The sequence below is a fragment of the Ovis aries genome, chromosome 3, assembly GCF_016772045.2.
Source record: "Ovis aries strain OAR_USU_Benz2616 breed Rambouillet chromosome 3, ARS-UI_Ramb_v3.0, whole genome shotgun sequence".
Classification (NCBI taxonomy): domain Eukaryota; kingdom Metazoa; phylum Chordata; class Mammalia; order Artiodactyla; family Bovidae; genus Ovis; species Ovis aries.
Genome location: NC_056056.1, coordinates 192,094,470 through 192,116,655, shown reverse-complemented (window position 1 = coordinate 192,116,655; position 22,186 = coordinate 192,094,470). Strand labels below are relative to the sequence as shown.

The 22,186-nt window shown below is 37.1% G+C and overlaps 1 protein-coding gene across 13 annotated transcripts in view; it reads right to left on the bottom strand.

Moving 5' to 3' along the window:
- Nucleotides 1-22,186, bottom strand: part of SOX5 (SRY-box transcription factor 5) — a 1,147,842-nt gene that overhangs the window by 81,586 nt on the left and 1,044,070 nt on the right. For all 13 annotated transcript variants that reach the window (XM_042247392.2, XM_042247394.2, XM_042247393.2 and 10 more), the window contains one exon: nucleotides 11,774-11,920. In XM_042247392.2, coding sequence (XP_042103326.1) covers nucleotides 11,774-11,920 — 147 coding nt within the window. The remainder of the gene's footprint in view (nucleotides 1-11,773; nucleotides 11,921-22,186) is intronic.

Genomic DNA, 22,186 nt, shown 5'->3' with positions numbered 1-22,186 from the left:
CTACATTTACACCTGTTTAATTACTGTATTGTTTTCTTTCTATGATATATTTTATAATATTCAAAAATGTTAATGGAATGTTTTATTCTCTCTAGAGAAAAATCTATTGATAAACTTTAACAAACAAATATATATATATATATATATATATATATATACTCTATTTTCCATCAATCTAAATAAGACTAAATATTTGTTATCGTGTAGAAAACAAATCCCTTCTTTGGGGCATCTGTGTTAAACAGACTACTAAAATTCTTCCTATTTTACCAATAGGAAAGAATGAGTAAGTAGAAGGATTGCAAATGAATCAAATCTGAGGTTTACGGTAGGCCTCCACAGCTTCACTTCTCAATTCTTTATTCAAACATTTAGAGGACAGGTCAGGCTAAAGGGGTGAAAAGGGGTCAATAATCAAGAGCTCAAATGAAGTACTGACCAATAATTTAGGGCAGAAAAGAAAGGATTTTAACTGATCTGAAGAATGTTTTAGGAAGCCCAAATTATAAATGATTCCCTAAAAGGAAAGATGACTACAGAAGTAGCACTTTCACTTTCTCAGTCTGATTTGTTGATGCTTGTTGACGTTTATTGACGTTGTACTAGATGCCACCCATTTCAGGGACATCCTTTCACACTGTTCTGTTTTTCTTCCCTGTATATTTTAGGTTTTGACTGCCTGTTTCTAACATTAAAATGCTTTCAACCTTTAGCTTTTTGGATGATGAATCTGCACCGGGTTGGACCTATTTTAGAGGGCAACTTCCACTTAAAAACTGTGACTCTGTGGATCTTCCTATGTCCACACATGCTCAACATCCTCTTGCCTCTCCCATGGTTTGCCTTATTGAAAAACTTTGACGTGGCTCATCAGAGCCGGTTGCTGTGTTCCCGACAGGTTCCTGTCAAAACAGAATCGGTATACTGGGGAACACAGGCCAGGTCAGTTGAATTCAAAAGACATTACCTAAATCCCTCTGTATATTTTGCCTTTAAAAAAATGTCAGCATTGTAACTAGTCTGTCTCTTTGTTTTATAATTTTTATGTTACATATGTGACTGCCCCCACCCCCCAGCTTCTGAGTCATACGAATATTTCACCAAATGACCTACTTGGACATTTAATACCACAGCGCTCAGAACAGCCTCTGTTTAAGTACCTAGCTGTTTGAGATTCCTGTCAACTGAATACAGATGAAAAGGAAAGGAGGAGGCTGATCACAGGGGTTCTGCTGATAACACCTCATTTAACATATTTCAGTTTAGCAACAAGGGGCCACAAGAAGAAAACTATTTTATTTAAAATGACAGGGTGACTATGTTAGACCTACTACAAATGGGTCCCACCCAGGAAGTGATGATAATAATGCTAATGGGCCACATTTACAGTTTAACTCTATGGGGTGATTCCTCTCAAATGAACCCACCTCTTGAGTGCGACACATCCATAGCACATCTCAAAGGCTCACAAAACTGCTATTTCATAGATACTGAGATATGGGGGAAGGAGTAGGTGTTCAATAACTGTCCAACGAAGCACAAAGCAGCTGTATGGAGCAAGGTGTTAGAGAGATTCTAGCATTTAATTGATATGCCAGACAGTGTTTAAAGCATAAGAATAGAAAATGGCCAATTTAAATGTGGTTATAATTAGCTGAGGCTAACATTCCAGTTCTGTTCTGAAGTTTTAGGAGAAATGAAATATACGAAAGTACCAGGTCTAACAGTTTCAGGAGGGATCAGTGGTTTTATATTTGATCTTACATATATAGATAACTGGGCTTCCACAGTGGCTCAGCAGAAAAGAATCCGCCTGCAATACAAGAGAGCCAGGTTCGATCCCTGGATTGGGAAGATCCCCTGGAGGAGGGCATGGCAACCCATTCCAGTATTCTTGCCTGGGGAATCCCATGAACAGAGGAGCCTGGCAGGCTACAATCCATAGGGTTGCAAAAAGCCAGACATGACTGAAATGACTGAGCATGCCTATAGATAAATGGAAGTGCTATTTAAGTACTGTGGGTTACTTAGAAATAACTGTATTTGGAAGCCAGTTCTAGCCCTGCATAGTGAGTAATGATTATTTGAGATCTTGACCTGAAAAGAGCAAGTCAAATGGCAGTATTCTATGATTTTTCACATATTGGAAATTATATCTTTGGCAGCTACTACTACTAAAATGTCTTCGTGTCCAGATAAAATGTGAAAATATTAACTGAAGTTATGATTATACTGAGCATTGCTTTCTGGAGTTTTCACAATGGAAATACTACTATGGAGGCCTCAGTACCTCCTGGTAGATTTCAAAGTTATGAAATCTCTTTGAAGTCTTTTGCTTTATCTTGAAAGGATGTTTTTGTCAAATATTAAAAATAGTGTTTTCATCATTAGTGTGGTGGTGGTTTGACTTAGATGTGGTTAGACTGTATGTGTACTTTTGCAGTCAACCTTTCCCCAACTGGCATTATAAAACACTGACTCAAAATTAGCAAAGTGAATTTCATTTCCAAATCCTCTAATAGAATTTTCAATTAAGATGAATCATTATTACCCTCTGATTTCTCATATTCCCAGCATATACTGCTAAATAATCTTGTGTGTATGTGTACCACAGTTTGTGACTCATAGTATTAAACTACTACAAAATTCTACCCTGTAGATCAGCATGTACTGATAAAATGCTTAAAATTATGTGATTGGTACCATTACAGCAAAACTAAGTGCTCTAAGAGGAGTCATCGCCCTCTTGACATTACTAACATAAGCACCTGGCTACCAAATCAGAAAAGATCTTCATTTTGGTGTCTGTGAAAGAAGATAAGATAAAAATGTAGTACTACTTCTTACTTCAGAATTTGAAGCAATCTGTATAAGGATATTGCCCATGAAAGGATCTGATTGTGTCTGGTCAGCTGGCTAGGGCTTTTTCTGGTTGTTGGAAAAATATTTCTTCTCCCTCACATGACTCCCAGGTGCTACTGCTGAGCAAATGGGAACATCACTGCCAGAAGTATTTGAAAAGAACAACAAAAAAAATTGATTTGGACAATCTATGAGCTCTTGTCATTGACAGGGACACAACTGTGACCAGGGGTATGACTTGGGTCAGAGCAAGGTTAAAAGAAAAGCACCCAGGAATTCTCTCTTGTCATCAGCGTTTCAAACTAACTACTCTTGGTTAGCTGCAGGCAACATATAAGTTTTCATCAAGCACCAAGAGACATTTCATAATATTTACAAGTTGCACTTAAAATTTTCCCAAGAGGTGGCTACTTCTGCAATAGAAAAACACTTAAAATGTGAAGTTCAGATGGTTAGCACATCTATAACATATGAGGATTTCTTGCTAACGTGGAAATTACAAGCTTATTTATTACCAACAATTGTGTGAGTTGCATGTGAAACCAACTAAAAATACTTTTCCTCCTTTGATAACTATTTTAAGGCTGGTATTGATTCTGCTATTTTTAAAAGAAATAATTTATTTTTACCAAACAAATATTATCAAGAGATCAATTACTATCACAAAAGATAGGCTATTTAGGTTTCTTAAAAAAACTGCAGCAAACAATGCAGAAAACCATTGAAACAAATAAATATGTGGCACAAAATACATGACAAAAATGAAAGTCACTGAATAAATTTTACCTATTCTGTGGCAGAATGCTAAACTATAAACAAATCAATTTAAATATTTGTTGAGAAATATAAGCAGATTTTGAGCAGCAATGCTGCCTATGAGATTCGAGGACCAATAGTGCTAAACAATACTATGACTAAATAATTTTCCTGAATATGAGAAACAGAATTATTTCTAAAATTTTCTTTAAATGGATCTCTCATATATACAAGTTCATACTTTCAAAGTTGTTTTTTTTAAACCAATATTTAGCTATAAACTCAGCTGGGAGGATACACATGAGCTAAGAGGATATCTCTGAAGAACTAAATACAAAAAATTAGTCTTGGAATAGGATCCCGAAAGAAAAAAATTAAATGTGTGCTAAAGAGACAAATGTATTAAGAAAGATGTTACGTAACATCTGAGAAATTTTAAAAACCTGCCGAAGACCTTAACTCTTCAATATTTGGCAAATTACATTATGAAAAAAAGAATCTCATCTTTGTGAATAACAACATCAAGGCATAAAATAATAAGGAAATGTGAAGCAATGACAGAATGTCAGGCATGAATGAAAATAGTTCCAAATAGTAAGTTTAAAGATATATAACTCAACCAGCAATGCTATCCAAGTTTTCCAATGCAGTATTTGAAGAGAGCAGATTTTTTTTCCTGCGTTCACATTTATGGGATACACTTCCTGCTTGCAGATTCTAAAGGGTCACTGTGAGTCCTCTAAAGGTTTCTTTATCATTTAATATTATAAATAATTACGTTCCTAGGCGGCAGTTCAAAGCTTAGCACAGCGCTCGTACAACACCCCAGGAAGGTCAGGTGACCTCTCTCCAATTCTCCTCTCTCTGGTGCTGAGGACAGACAAAGTGATATGTCTGTCATACGCCATTACCATTAGAACAGAATCTTGTTCTTTTATTACAACTGAACTCCGCCAGATTTCTCAGCAGGAATGCTAAGTGAAATCAATGTCTTGGATTTCCAGGCTGAGCTTGGAGGTCACAGCCACTCTATCATTTCTCAGCATTATCCTTTCTCGCGCGCGCACACACTCCCCAAGCCTCCAACTGGCACACAGCAGATTGAAAACAGCATGCATCAGAGGACTCATGCTGCACAATTTTACAGTCTTTTGGAGCCCCTTCCTTTTGATTCCCCCCTTCCATTTTTTTTGCAAATTGCAAATAAGTTTTGTTTGTGTCCTTCTCTGGAGTTGTGAGTCAAAGGCACACCTAGGAAGAAGGGCAGGCAAGCAAACTCATAGCACATGGTTGATTTTTGACAGCTGCCAATAAGACCCTTTTCCTTACATCATCACCTGGATGTGGCTTATGATTCTGTTGTTCCAAACAATAAAAGCTTTACGTTTGCTTTATGCCAGGTAGGAAGGCAGATAACACAAAGCTATTTAGTAAAATAATTCAATCTTGCAATAAGATACATGTGAAAATCCACCAATAAAACAAACAGAAAATGCCCTCCGGACACTCAGGATTGATTGTTTCAAAATATATTTATATATAGTAATAAATGATAACTGTTATATTAAAGTGAAATGGCTCTGTGAAGGCAAAATGTTTATTATGCTATGTATAAATGTCAATTCCAGTCTCTAAGAAACGGTATTCATGTATTGAAATGCATCCTCTTTATTTATTGTTGCTTGTATTTTTTTAGTCATGTTCTTCATTAAAATGACAATAGCAATATTTATTGCTCTGGCAATTTTTAACCCACTAAACTTTACACAAGCACATTTAAGACATATTTTCTGACAGTAAGAATGGATGTAAACAGTATACTCGAGGAAACTGAGCAAAGAATAGACATATTTTTATTATATTGTGGTTGTTATTTAAAAAGAGGTACTTTTTCCTGGGTTAAAATTCTTATGTACTTTAAAATAATTGCAAGTGGTAAGAAATACACTTTCAACTGCTTTCTTAAACTTTATATGATAGAAAATTCATGAAGGCTAATTTCCCAGAAGTGAAATTTAGTGATAAAGTATAAACATATTTTTTAAACAGTATATAATCATAGCTATAGAAACACAATCCACTTTTCCGGTAGCACTAAATAAAGGGAGGTACTTGAAACCATACAATATGGTGGCATTCTAACATTACTGGAAAAATCAATCTTCACATCCAATCTGTGGAGTTCTATGAATATCCGAAACCATATACCTCATAAAACAGTGTCTTTATCTTGGAAAGCTTTACGTCACTTTTATATTTGCCATGGTTTACCTAAGGAAGTGTCACAGCAAGTGCTCAATAAATCTTTGAATGCATGAATAAATAATGAGTAAATAAATAGATGCATAAACGAATGAGGATGACTGACATCAAAGACTTCATGATTATTCTATTTAGGGATTTGAGGAGTAGATATTTGGTGGGCTACAGTCCATAGGGTAGCAAAGAGTTGGACACGAATGAGCAAACAACACTCAGTATCAATGATAAAAAGTTATCTAGTGGCCAAGAAAATCCCATCAGTTCTTTACAAGTGAACTATGTACTCTCAAGTCATAAAATGAAATGCCCTAATGTAAAGCATCATTATGAACCATGATGTGAAATCACATTACTAAATCATGGAGGGGAAATCTGGAATAATACTTTTAGAGAGTTATTTGTGTGTGACAATGACTATGCCGCTACAGTTACATATTTTTCTCAGTGTTCGCGTGTTCATGTGTAGTCTTCTCTTATGTTGTTGGAAGAGGGTGTTTACTATGACGAGTGCATTCTCTTGGCAAAACTCTATTAGCCTTTGCCCTGCTTCATTTTGTACTCCGAGGCCAAATGTGCCTGTTACTCCCGGTATTTCTTGACTTCCCACTTTTGCATTCCAGTCCCCTATCATGAAAAGGACATCTTTTTTGTGTGTCAGTTCTAGGAGGTCTTGTAAGTTTTCCTAGAACTGTTCAACTTCAGCTATTTCAGCATTACTGGCTGGGGCATAGACTTGGATTACTGTGATATTAAATGGTTTGTCTTGGAAATAAACAGAGATCATTCTGTCATTTTTGAGATTGCATCCAAGTACAGCATTTTAGAGTCCTTTGTTGACTATGATAGCTACTCCATTTCTTCTAAGGGATTCTTGCCCACAGTAGCAGATATAATGGTCATCTGAGGTAAATTCACCCTTTCCAGTTTGTTTTAGTTTGCTGATTCCTAAAATGTCGATGTTCAGTCTTTCCATCTCCCGTCTTGACCATTTCCAATTTACCTTGATTCATGGACCTAACATTCCAGGTTCCTATACAATATTGCTCTTTACAGCACTGGACTTTACTTCCAACACTAGTCACATCCACAACTGGGTATTGTTTTTGCTTTGGCTCCATCTCTTCATTCTTTCTGGAGTTATTTCTCCGCTGATCTCCAATAGCATATTGGGTACCTACTGACATGGGGAGTTCATCTTTCAGTGTCCGATCATTTTGCCTTTTCATACTGTTCATAGGGTTCTCAAGTCAAGAATACTGAAGTGGTTTGCCATTCCCTTCTCCAATAGAGCATGTTTTGCCAGAACTCTCCACCATGACCCATCTGTCTTGGGTAGTCCTATGTGGCATGACTCATAGTTTCACTGAGTTAGACAAGGCTGTGGTCCATGTGATCAGATTGGTTACTTTTCTGTGTTTGTGGTTTTCATTCTGTTTGCCCTCTGATGGAGAAGGATATGAGGCTTATGGAAGCTTCCGGATGGGAGAGACTCACTGAGGCAAAAGATGGGTTTTGTTCTGATGGGCTGGGCCATGCTCTGTTCAATTCAGTTCAGTTTAGCTGCAAAGCCATGTCTGACTCTTTGAGACCCCATGAACCACAGCACTCTAGGCCTCCCTGTACATCACCAACTCCTGAAGCCTACCCAAACTCACGTCGATTGAGTCAGTGACGTCATCCAACCAACTCCTCCTCTGTCGTCCCCTTCTCTTGCTGTCAATCTTTCCCAGCATCAGGGTCTTTTCAAATGAGTCAGCTTTTCGAAGCAAGTGGTCAAAGTATTGGAGTTTCAGCTTCAACATCAGTCCTTCCAATGAACACCCAAGGACTGATCTCCTTTAGGATGGACTGGTTGGATCTCCTTGTGGTCCAAGAGACTCTCAAGAGTCTTCTCCAACACCATAGTTCAAAAGCATCAATTCTTTTAAAGTTGAAAGTTAAAGAAAGTTAAGTCACTTTCTGACTCTTTGCGACCCCATGGATTGTAGCCCACCAGGCTCCTCTGTCCATGGGAATCTCCAGGCAAGAATACTGGACTGGTTTGCCATTTCCTTCTCCAGGGGATCTTTCCGACCTGGGGATCGGACCCAGGTCTCCCGCATTGCAGGCAGACGCTTTAACCTCTGAGCCACCAGGGAAGCCCAATTAAATCTTTAATCCAATTTTCTGTTGATTATATTCTTTGAAGGCAAAGATGGAGAAGCTCTATACAGTCAGCAAAAACAAGACTGGGAGCTGACTGTGGCTCAGATCATGAACTCCTTATTGCCAAATTCAGACTTAAATTTAGAAAGCAGGGAAAACCACTAGACCATTCTGGTATGATCTAAATCAAATCCCTTACAGTGGAAGTGACAAACAGATTCAAGGGGTTAGATCTGATAGACAGAGTGCCTGAAGAACTTTGGACAGAGGTTCGTTACATTGAACAGGAGGCAGGAATCAAGACCATACCCAAGAAAAAGAAATGTAAAAAGGCAAAATAGTTGTCTGAGGAGGCCTTACAAATTGCTGTGAAAAGACGAGAGGCAAAAGGCAAAGGAGAAAAAGAAAGATATACCTATTTGAATGCAGAGTTCCAAAGAATAGCAAGGAGAGATAAGAAAGCCTTCCTCAGTGATCAGTGCAAAGAAATAGAGGAAAAGAACAGAATGGGAAAGACTAGAGATCTCTTCAAGAAAATTAGAGATACCAAAGGAACATGTCATGCAAAGATGGGCTCGATAAAGGACAGAAATGGTATGGACCTAATAAAAGCAGAATATATTAAGAAGAGGTGGCAAGAATACACGGAACTATACAAAAAAGATGTTCATGACCCAGATGATCACGATGGTGTGATCACTCACCTACAGCCAGACATCCTGGAATGTGAAGTCAGGTGGGCCTTAGAAAGCATCACTACAAACAAAGCTAGTGGAGGTGACGGAATTCCAGTTGAGCTATTTCAAATCCTACAAGATGACACTGTGAAAGTGCTGCACTCAATCTGCCAGCAAATTTGGAAAACTTAGCAGTGGCCACAGGAAAAGGTCGTTTTCACTCTAATCCCAAAGAAAGGCAATGCCAAAGAATGTTCAAACTATCGCACAATTGCACTCATCTCACACTAGCAAAGCAATGTTCAAAATTTTCCAAGCAAGGCTTCAACAGTATGTGAACTGTAAACTTCCAAATGATCAAGCTGGATTTAGTAAAGGCAGGGGATCCAGAGATCAAATTGCTAACATCCATTGGATCATTGAAAAAGCAAGAGAGTTCCAGAAAAACATCTATTTGTGCTTTATTGGCTATAACAAAGCCTTTGACTGTGTGGATCACAACAAACTGTGGAAAATTCTTCAAGAGATGGGAATGCCAGACTACCTGACCTGCCTCCTAAGAAAACTGTATGCATGTCAAAAGCAATAGTTAGAACTGGACATGGAACAACAGACTGGTACCAAATCAGGAAAGGAGTACATCAAGGCTGTATACTGTCACCCTGCTTATTTAACCTATATGCAGAGTACATCATGAGAAATACTGGGCTGGATGAAGCACAAGCTGGAATCAAGACTGCAAAGAGAAATATCAATAACCTCAGATATGCAGATGTCACCGCCCTCATGACAGAAAGTGAGGAAGAACTAAAGATATTCTTGAGGAAAGTGAACGAGGAGAGTGAAAGAGTTGGCTTAAAGCTCAACATTCAGAAAATGAAGATCATGGCATCTGGTCCCATCACTTCCTGGCAAATAAATGGGGAAGCAGTGGAAACAGTGACAGACATTATTTTTTAGGGCTCCAAAATCACTGCAGGTGGCTACTGCAGCCATGAAATTAAAAGATGCTTGCTCCTTGGAAGAAAAATTATGACCAACTTAGACAGCATTATTAAACAGCAGAGACATTACTTTGTCAACAAAGTTCTATCTAGTCAAACTATGGTTTTTCCAGTAGTCATGTATGGATGTCAGAGTTGGACTATAAAGAAAGCCGAGTGCTGAAGAACTGATGTCTTTGAACTGTGGTGTTGGAGAAGACTCTTGAGAGTCCCTTGGACTGCAAGGAGATCCAACCAGTCCATCCTAAAGGAGATCAGTCCTGGGTGTTCATTGGAAGGACTGATGTTGAAGCTGAAACTCCAATACTTTGGCCACCTCATGCAAAGTATCAACTCATTTGAAAAGCCCCATGGCTGGGAAAGACTGAATGCAGGAGGAGAAAGGGAAGACAGAGGATGAGATGGTCGGATAGCATCACCGACTCAATGGCCTTGAGTTTGAGTAAGCTCCAGGAGTTGGTGATGGACAAGGATACCTGGCGTGCTACAGTCCGTGGGGTCGCAAAGAGTTGGACATGATTGAGTGACTGAATTTACTAACTGAACTGAACCTGTACATGGAATACTTTGAAACTACTGTTCTATGGAGACACCAAAATATCACTGCTTTAAAATTAAATTATATTTAATAAATGTCACCATTTTTACCAAATTTTAAAAACATGTTCTGCTGTGATTATATAGAAAAGCGCACCATGCCTCAAGTACACCTCAAGCACAGAACATGGAAGATCCATTACACAGCTGAAAGGGTTCTTAAAAGTGGTTTATCATATTTCCTAACATCACAGTAGCAAGTACATAATTTTCCTCTATATCTTTGTACATGTTGCTAGTGAATCATATCTAAGGTCCATGTCTAGGGTGAGTTATTATTCCAAATGTATTTATCTATTAGTATGAAAAAACTTGGGGAGTTTGGGAAGATGGAGGCTGGAGGACACTTTCCCAACCCAACCGTTCTCCTTCCCAATTTCTATTCTGGATTAATACACTGACTATGAAAAAAATGGGCCAGGGAACTAGAGGAGGATTAAAAAACTCTAGGATTCTTTTTCTCTTTCAAAAATTTCTAGACTTTTTTCTCTGTGTATTTTTTCTACTGTTGTGACTACTCTAACCCTATGAGTCTTCAGACATTTGAAGATGAATTCTTAAAATAAAGAGCAGAAGCATATTTCTAGGTAATTCAGCAAAAGACAAACAGCAATATTTGGTGGGTAAATTCACTGTGTCGAGTTTTCTACTGAAGGTTTTCTAACTGTTAATGTGTGATTATTTCCTTGAGCAATGTCTGAGAAAATTACTTCATGGATACTCTTTTCACTTTTTTACATAGGAAATTTAATATATTCATATACAATCATCTAGGTAAGAGCTTAAAATTATGAAGAAATTTAAATTAATTTTTCTGCTTCTTTCTTATGAGCCAAGAAACAAATTATTTGAAACCCCCCTGATCCTTTTCGAGGTTCTCTCAGGAAATGCTTTCTTTGCCCTAAAAACAAATCTATTTCGAAATACTCTAACACTAGCATTATCTTTCTAATTGGCTGGATAACATGTCTGAAATTGTACCTATACTATATCACATAACCAGTTACTACATTTTCTGTATGCTCCAGTCATACTCATATTTAAGGTCTATTTCAGTTCTCCTTTGGAACAATCTTTGCAGGTCCCTCACTGAAGGTATTAATAATATTTTTGTCCTAATAACTTAACATTCTTTCCCTGTAACTCCTTCTAAGACCTTATATAATAGAGCATGGGTATCTATTTTATAAGACTATAATATTCTTGGCGACAGCACAACTACCTTTCAAATATTTGTATCACTCACATTTTCTACTACAGCTATAATGCATGTTCATTGAATAAATGAGTGACTAAATGCTACGTGAGTAAATTTATAGGGACACAATCCTTACTGATTCTACTAACCATCATTTCCTTGAAGATCTAGCATTTAGGCCAGTTACTGGTACATAATAGGTATTCAATACATATCATCAAACAAAAAGCAAACTCTAAATGCCAAAACATGTAGCTTCTTCAAAGGGGTACCTTGCTTTTGGGTGGTGGGCTGTTTGTGCTCTTGTCTGTGTGAATGCTGGTAGGAGATACAGCAGCACCAAGGTTGCCTTGGGATACGCCTGGGAGCTTTCCTCCTGGAGATACCTGCATTGCAGCTAGCTGGGCAGCATATAACTGCTACAGGAGAGAGAGAGAAAAAAAAAATAAAAGGACTATCAGCAATGAAATAAATGCACCTCTCAGAAAGTACCTATAATCCTATAATAAGATGTGGTATTTTTCCTATGGGTACTTTTCTTTAGTGCCTTGGAATATTTAAAGATAGACATTGTCACTTCAACTTTCCTGACTTACTTCTCAGGGGGGAAACAACATACACCACACACAAGGAATTTTAGTTTCAGTATAACCAGGGATTCAAAGCAAATAACAGCTATCCATATTTACTCTTTACCAACATCAGGGTTGGTACTGTATATCATGTTATTTGGTTAATAACTGTCCCCCCTCTCTTTTAAATTTTACGTGGTGTGTTACAAAAGAATGTAGGTTCATATACTAAGTAAAGTTTTTACTATCCATACTGGTTCAAACTCTGTATGTTTCCCCTCTTTGACTTGCTGAAATGGACAACTGTCACAGCCTTTTTCTGATTATTAGTTGTGCAGAAATACAAAAAAGCCACTGGAAAGGAATGGAAGGAGACTATTTGAAGAACATTATTTGGTCAGTCTACCTGCATTGATTAAAATTAACTGGATGCTTGCCACAATGCCACTTTACTTCCTGATATATAAACACAGACAAACTTGAGATAATCTTGAAGATTAAGGTTTTAAGGAATACTATCTGAAATGCATACTCTTTGACTAAGCCATCACTAAATATTTCTTATTAAATAACCAGCAAAAATTCTTTGACCTATCCATTTAATAATAAGGGAAAGTTTTACTTGATAACTATAGCCATATCACGTAGTATCTTAAAACAAGTAGGTTGCTTTCGATTCAGGAGTCACATCAAATGTTTAGATTAACACTCTTTCATCTCCACGTAGCAGTTTGTGAAAGTTAAAAAAAATCTGATTGAAGAAGCAACTATCTATATATACACATATAAGTATTAATAAATAAGTATGTGTGCTAGTCACTCGGTTGTGTCTGACTCTTTGTGACCCCATGGACTGTAGCCCAGCAGGCTCCTCTGTCCATAGAATTCTCCAGGCAGGAATACTGCAGTGGGTTGCTATTTCTTCCTCCAGTGGATCCTCTTGACCCAGATCTCCTGCACTGGTCTCCTGTCTCCTGCACTGCAGGCAGATTCTTTACTGTCTGAGCCAACAGGGAAGCTTCCAATAAATAAGTATACACACACTTACACATATGTATGTCTATATATGTATAAAATACAACACAATTTCTCATTTCTTATTTGTCTTAAGAGTTCTTGGATAGCTTTTACTATGCAAGCGAACTTCTGTAATAAAAAGATTGATGCTAAAGATAAACCTCTCAAGGAAGAGTACTGTCATATAGTTCTCTGGATTATCTTGGTTTTTCTCTGAAAGAAATATGAAAGACTGAAACTGTTCAGGATAAACCAGAGACTCTGATAAGAGGGGTCTCTCTATAAATGAAATAATGAAAACTGAGAACTAGCATTTATTTACATGAAAACATATTTATACTTTTTTCACAGTTTTCAGCAACTTTGGTCTAAACAAAAACAGGACAGTAAAATTATTGTAAAAATCATGACTTATTTTTTATGCAAACTAATGCAAAATACATTCCCAACAAAAGAAATTATAGAGAAATATATTAATACTATCAATAACGAAGGGCTTCCCTGGTGGCTCAGAGGTTAAAGTGTCTGCCTCCAATGCGGGAGACCCGGGTTTGATCCCTGGGTTGGGAAGATCCCCTGGAGAAGGAAATGGCAACCCACTCCAGTATTCTTGCCTGGAGAATCCCATGAACTGAGGAGCCTGGTGGGCTGCAGTCCATGGGGTGATAAAGAGTTGGACATGACTGAGGGACTTTACTTACTTACTTACTTATCAATAATGACTATTCCTCCCCCACATTATTTTGTATGAATTGGAATTATGTTATTTCTTATCCCAATCAGAAAAAAGAATAAGATTTAATGTATAAGGCTTTAATAGATTGGACTTCCCTGATAGCTCAGTTGGTAAAGAATCCGTGGAGGCCCTGCTTCAATTCCTGTGTCAGGAAGATCCGCTGGAGGAGGGATAGGCTACCCATTCCAATATTCTTGGGCTTCCCTTGTGGCTCAGCTGGTAAAGAATCAGCCTGCAATGTGGGAGACCTGGGTTCGATCCCTGGGTTAGGAAGATCCCCTGGAAAAGGCAAAGGCTACCCACTCCAGTATTCTGGCCTAGAGAATTCCATGGACTCTATATAGTCCATGGGGCAGCAGAGTCAGACATGACTGTGCAACTTTCACTTTTTAATATATTACCTCAGAAGTAAAAGGATATGATGTCAAATATGATGACTGGCTCATTTGAAAAGACCCTGATGCTGGGAAAGATTGAGGGCAGGAGGAGAAGGGGATGACAGAGGATGAGATGGCTGGATGGCATCACCGATTCGATGAACATGAGTTTGAGTAAACTCTGGGAGTTGGTGATGGACAGGGAGGCCTGGTGTGCTGTAGTCCATGGGGTCGCAAAGAGCTGGACACGACTGAGCGACTGAACTGAATTGATGATGACTGGGAGTTTACCGTTTTTAAAGTATCAGAAATGACTCATTTCCCACACTTCTGTTAAAAACCTATGTATTAAGTTCTGCAATTCAGAAAATAATTTCTTCTGTCATCATCCTGTACTGGTATTGAAACTATTAAGAAAATAACGAATATCCCAGGATATCATTTTGCAAATTAAAAATTTCCCAGTGTACTGAAATTTAAAATATCTGTATTTTAAAATACAGGTTGGCTAACCATAATACATATTGCAAATTTCACATTGTACTGTAAATGGTATCCTTATCTTTAAAATTACAGTGGCAATTACTTCTAGAAGCTAACAAAACATATTACTGGTTTAGTATACACAAAAATATAAGATTGTTTAGTAATTACAAAAATGACATGGGATATTTTAACCTCTGTAGCTAAGAAGAAAATTGTGAACAAATTAGTTATTCAAAATTTAAATTTGATCATTACAAAATTATTGCAGAGTATTTAAAGAATAATGACTATTTGTATTATTTAATTAAATAGATGATTATCACTCATAAATGGTGATTAAATGTTTAAACATCAATCACTACAGAAAGATTCAAAACTTCCAGGAAGTACTAGAACTATTATTAAAAATACAAGTATAAGTATGACTGAAACACTTGATTGAATTGAGTTTGGAGATGGTATACGCTTGGAATTAAAAAAAAATCTTATACATTCTTCCTTCATTCAAACAAATGCAATATTTTCATTTTACTTATTAATTAAGGTTTATCTGAATTAAACTGTCTTTAAAATTCCTGAGTAGAAAAGAAGATAAATTTTTAAAATACACAAGCCCAATTAAACACATTTTTATCAGAATAGTATATTGGAAACACACTGTTTTACAAAATATAGAGATAAAATAATTAATGATGAAAAAATCATACACTTACTCCTCAGTAAGGTTAACATTCAGTATAGTTAACATAAAGGAGCAATGCTTAATTCTCTCCTTTCTACTTGGTTTTCGCTATGCAAGGGGCAGATATACAGAACCACATTTACTCAATTGTGATTAACTTTCCACCACAAACATCTAATTTTCCTAGTTTGACAAGGTTTGGAAATAGGAAATATTCATTTCCAACATATTTTAATTTGTGTCAAATATATGTGCTCCTTGAATTTATGATATATTATAGAAACATAAAGAGGCTTCATTCTTACAGGATCTGATATACATTGGGCTTGCACAAATAAATAAACCAGAAGTTTTAATACTGCTGGGACCTAATTTGACCATTCACACGTTAAAATAACTTTTCAGTAGATTTAAAGAGACTGACAGTGGTTTTCATACCTGGTTATATATCAAGGGTAGGCAACTTAAAAAATAAATGCTGCTGAGACTAATTTTAATTCAGCTTTTCAAAAACTTACATCCGTTTGTTTATCCATTAAGATGGGTGTGTTGATCGATAATAAAACAAGAAAGTCAAGAGATGATTAGCATCTTTTATCACTTACTCAAGCAGACTAGAGTGTAATGATAGGTATCTGTACCACTGTGGTGTGTGTCTGTGCTCAGTTGTGTCTGACTCTTTGTGACCACATGGACTATGTCCCCATGGACTGCCTGGCTTCTGTGTCCATGGGATGTTCCAGGAAAAATACTGTAGTGGGTTGTTATTTCCTACTCTAGGGGATTGTCCCAACCTAGGGACTGAACTCATGTCTCTACACTGGCAGGCAGATTCTTCACCATCTGAGGTGAAGGAGGTATATAACCTCAGAATCACTGGCTGACCTTGTTGAGAGGGGAGGTGCATGGAATCTACAGGGACTTGAAAGCCACCTGAAGTAGCAAGCATCCCCTTAATCACAGATCTTATTTACATACTATTAATATATGTAATAGATAAAACTAATTTTAGTAGTAATATATAAAATAGTAATTTTATATAGATTTAAGATTATATATATGGGCTTCCCTGGTGGTTCAGTGGTCAGTGAAGGAGCCGCAAGAGATGAGGGTTCAATCCCTGGGTGGGGAATATCCCCTGGAGAAGGAAATGGCAACTCACTCCAGTATTCTTGCCTGGAGAATTCCATGAACAGAGGAGCCTGGCAGGCTACAGTCCATGGAGTCGCCGAAGAATTGGACAGACTGAAGTGACTGGGCACACATGCACATAATTATATATAAATAAAAATGTTTAAAAACAAAACTGGCTCATGTTTCTCTTTAAAGGATAGCAGACAAAACCTGGAGTTAAATATAAGGATTATTATAATAAGTGTACTTTTATGAAAAACAGTTAAGTTGTTCTTAACATCAGAAGGAAGTTGAGAGGTTCTAAGCATAAAAAGCTGAAGCTTAAAGAGAACACTCAGGTCATGAGGTTAACCAGACTGACAGAAAAACACTTTTTTACCTTGAAGAATAACTTGACCCTTATCTGGAAACAAATATGTTAAGGATTTGGTTTGATCTCTAAAACTCCCTGATCCCACAGAGCATTAGAGTTTCTATTTTTTATATGACTTAAAATTTTGCATTCTTATTCCCTTTCCCTTCCCCTATCCCTACACCTACTTCAGACAATGATTTTCTTTTTTAATGGAGACAATGATGTACAATTAGGTTGGAATCTTTTCACTGGTTACTTAGGGTCTCGGTGTTCATGTGCTCATAAGTATGTTTATCTATATCTACCAATACATAAAAGGAACTCTCACTTTTGCCTCAAATTGTTCCTTAAAATTACATCTTTGTATCTTGAGCATTTTAAGCCACTTCAAGGGGCACTTACTTTTGGAGGGAGAATTAAAAGGAAGGCAAGTGTTAGTCGCTTAATTGTGTCTGACTGCAACCTTATAGACTGTAGCCTGCCAGGCTCCTCTGTCCATGGGACTCTCCAGTCAAGAATACTGGAGTGGGTTGCCATTTCCTTCTCCAAGGGATCTTCTGGATTCAAGGATGGAATCCAGGTCTCCTGCATTGCAGGCAGATTCTTTAGCGTCTGAGCCACCACGGCAAACCACAATTCTAATCCCAACTCTAAACTAGTGATCTTGAGTGATCACTCTGAACAACAGTTTCTTAATCTGCAAATTCAGGGATAAATAAAACTAACCTGACATGGTTACTGTGAGAAATACATCACAAAATGTGTATAGAACACTCAGAAAAACACATGGTAAAAAATGCTTGATCAATAAGTAACGAGTCATAATTATTCATGGATTAATTATACCAAATGGGCTTCCCAGTGGCTCAGTGGTATGGAATCCACCTGCCAATGCAGGAGATGCAGGTTTGATCTCTGGGTCAGTAAGATCCCCTGGACAAGGAAATGGCAGCTCTGCTTCAGTATTCTTGCCTGGAAAATTCCATGGACAGAGGAGTCTGGCGGGCTGCATTTCCTGGGGTTGCAAAGAATTGGACCCAACTGAGCGACTAAGCATGCACGCAATTATACCAAGTAAGAAACTAGGCAACATTTACATGCTAACCTCCTACTACATACTCTGGACTGTGTTAGGTACAGTGGAGGATACAGAAAATGTATAAACATAGTTTCTTCCCTAGGTCAACACTGGTAAACATAAAATATTGGGACTATAAGTATACTGCAACTGTGTGTCACTGTTAAAGGCACGGCAAAAAAAAAGGAAATGACTCAGGGCATTCTGATATGTTTTCATTATAGAGGTGTAGATAAGCTGAGCATAAAAAGAGAGGTGGGACTGTGCACCACTTAAAGCCAGGTCCAGGAGCAGGAATGAGCAGACTGTCACAAAGGGAATAGACAGCATGATGTGGATGGCAAACGGGAGCACAGAGGTGGTAGACAGGACAATGATCTAACTGAGTGCAAACCTTGGGAAGAACAAAACAGTTCTGGGTTTAGGCTAAATTCAACTTACGGAAAATCCTGAAATATAAGCAAAATAGTTTAAACTTAATATGTAGGCAAGAGAAAGCCACTGAAAGCTTGTGAGCAATCAGTTTGATGGTTTAAAATAGAATAAAGAGAAGACAAGAGTTACAGAGGTTATCAAAATTTAGTAGTGGTAATCTGAATGACAGTTTAAGTAATAGCTGTGAAAATGAAAAGGGAAAAAAAAACTGATTCCATGATTTGAGTGAAGAGTGCTAATACACTGCACAACCACTTAGTATTATTTTTGCTAAATTAATTAATATTATTTTAGAAGTAGAATCTTTTTCTCCAACTGAAATTTCATATCAATGATACATAAAAGTAGCATACTATATCTATAAATGATTTTTATATATTTTCAGTATTTAATTAAATGAGACCAATGAGGTTGTTTTAATCTATCACAAGAATTTAAACAGGAACAAGGCTGAAAGTTGAAGTTGTTTATCATACTTGGTGACTGAGAACGCTCTCACTCAGAAATTAGAAGTAGTAACTTCTAAACTTGCACATAAACACATACAGTCCTAAATCTTCAAAAAGAACATCACAGAGCTAAAAACTGCCTTATTAAGAGAATTTTGAAGCTCAAACATGTAGAGAAATGGCACAATTATTTTTTTAAGTGCAGTGACTTAAATCTGGCAATAAAAGTTAATGTCTATAATGTGTTAACTATTTTGATTAGAAATTTAAAAATGTGTGTATTGTGGTTTATTATGATTTTAAAAATTGATATTCCTAAAACTTAAATCTAACCTGAGAGATTCATGTTTAGATATGGTATGTCTGACAATCATGTTTGTTTTTTTAAGGGAAGGGACACAGAGTTAACATTTGTGAGGAAAATATTCAGAAAGCAATTTCAAGCCTCCATAAGTGTTATCTTTATGGCTTAATTTCAGCTTCTTAATGTAACTTAAATGTGGAGTTTAAAGAGAAACTAATGTACTGAAGAAAATCTTTCAAAACATATCAGCATGTTTCAGTGTGAATAAACTTGCTTTGTACATTATTTTTCATAATGTTTCTTCACAGAAAATTATGAAAGCAACTTGAGTTTAAACATGGACTTCTTGCTTTAATACCACAGGCTCTTTTTTTTTTTTATGTTTTTCAAGCACACTGCATGAAAAACATGATAGACCTAGATTCCAGGGCAAAAGTGCAAATAGAAAATCCATGCCACGTATATAAAAATTGACAATTTACAAATCAAGCTAATTAAGTATTTAATAAGATATGGTTCATTCTCTCATCTGGACAAACATACCTTCAAAATAGCTGGGTACAAATGAATACCAGAATGAGATACCGCTTCACAACCCATTAGGACAGTTATCATTTAAAAAAAAAAAGAAAAGAAAAGAAATAACAAGTACTGGTGAGGACGTGGAGGAATTGGAATCCCTGAGCCTTTATGTTGGGAATGTCAAATGGTGTAGCTGCTTCTGGAAAACACTATGGTAATTCTTCAGAACGAAACAATTACCATATGATCCAAAAACAAGTCTCTTCTGGATATATATTTCCACTGAAAGTGGGGCCTGAAACAGACATTTCTATACCCATGCTCACAGCAGCACTGGTCACAATTAGCCAACAGGTAGAAGAGACCCAAGTGCCCATCAAGGGAGGACTGGAGAAGCAAAGTGTGTAATGTGCATAGAATGGAATGTCATTCAGCCTTCAAAAGTATGGGAATTCTGACAAATGCTATAACATGAACAAACTTTGAGGACACTATGCAAAGTGAAATAAGCCAATGATAAAAGGCCAAATATTGTATGATTCCTCTTATATGAGGTACCTAGAGTAGTAGATTTCATAGAGACATAAAGACTGGTGGTTCCCAGACGCCGAGGATGGACTGGGGAAGTGGGAAGGGATATAACTGCTTAATAGCTACAGAATTTCAATTTGGGAAGATGAGAAAATTCTGGAGATGGACGGTCAGTTTGGCTGCACAACAATGTGAATGTAATTCATGTCAATGAAACATATATTTAAAAATGGCTAAGATGGCAAATTCTATGTTATGCATATTTTCACCTCCATGAACTAGTATGATCTGGAGGGCAGATGTGAATTTAGATTCCTGCTCTCCTTGCTGTTTCAAGACTGAGCCCACAGCTTGCACTCCCACTGTTCTAGCTCTCAGCTCCACTCAAGAGAAGATAAATGGCTTTGTTCTAGATGGGACAGATTCCTTGGCTGTGATTGTCATTTAAAGCACTATAAGGTGGCATCCAGCTACAGTCCTACTGAATAGAAGTTTTTAAGGGAGCTGCAACAGAAAATTAGAATGGAGAGATATTCCAGGTAGTGAACATAACATGTGGAGTTGTGGGGCAGACCTGGAGGAGACAGAAGAAAAAAGATCTGTCTTCTTCCATTTAGCATGTTTTTGAGGTTCCTTTGTGTTATAGCATGTATAAGTATTCTGCTCCATTGTACTGCTGAATGGCACTCATTTGCATTGACATACCATATTTGTTTATTTGCTTATCCAGTTGATGGACATTTTGTTTGTTTACAATTTTAGGTTATCAAGAATAGTCCCTCTATGAATCTAAAGGGCTTCCCAGGTAGCCCTAGTGGTAAAGAATCTATCATTGCAGGAGAGGCAAGAGATGAGGGTTCAATTCCTGGGTTGGGAAGATCCTCTGGAGTAGGAAATGGCAACCCACTCCAGTATTCTTACTTGGGAAAGCCCATGGACAGAGAAGCCTGGCAGGCTATGGTCCATGGTGTTGCAAAGCATCGGACACAACTGAGCACAAGGATATAGAGATGGTAAGTTAATGTTTACTTTGTCAAGAAACTGCCAAACTTTCTAAAGCGGCTGATCCTCTCTGTGTTCTAAGTAGCACTGTGTTATCATCAATTTTTTGGTACTGTCTATCTTTTTTGATCACAAGTACTCTAGTAGAAGTGAAGTGGTACCTTATTGTGGTTTTAATTTGCATTTCCCTAGTGACTGATGATATTGAACACCTTTTTCATGTACTTATTAGCAATTTTTTAAAAATCTTCTTTCTTTAAAATTAACTTTTAGGTTTTTTTTTTTTTTTTGGCAGCCCCTCATGCCATGAGAGATCTTAGTTTCCCTACCATGGATTGAATCAGAATCCCCTGCATTGGAAGCTCAGAATCTTAGCTGCTGGACCACCTAGGAAGGCCCATTATTAGTCATTTCTATGGCTTCTTTGTAAAATGTTTATTCAGATCATTTGCTCTTTTAAAAAGTTGGGTTTTTTAAATCATTCAGTTGTAAGGGTTCTTGAAATTTGAATTTAACTTCAAAGAATAAAACCTATCAGACTGAGAATATCCAGTTTCATAGCAGTGTATAGCTATTATCGAAAGGTCCATAATGATAAACAATATGATGACAACAAAAGTAATACAATTAAACATATTTTCCTCTCATCTGATTTTTCTATTTATATACTTACACAATAATAATTTTTAAATTTTTAAATTTTCAAAAATTGTAGTAGAGAAGTGCAATAAAGATTTTAAAAGACCATGCACTCTTTGTATCCATCAAGCAATACTAGCATGCCATCGTGAGTTCTGAAAGTTGATAACTTTTATTAACCACTAAGACTTCTCAGAAAACGAAAATCATGGTATCCAGTCCCATCACTTCATGAGAAAGAGATGGGGAAACAGTGGAAACAGTGTCAGAATTTATTTTTGGGGGCTCCAAAATCACTGCAGATAGTGACTGCAGTCATGAAATTAAAAGACGCTTACTCTTTGGAAGAAAAGTTATGACCAGCCT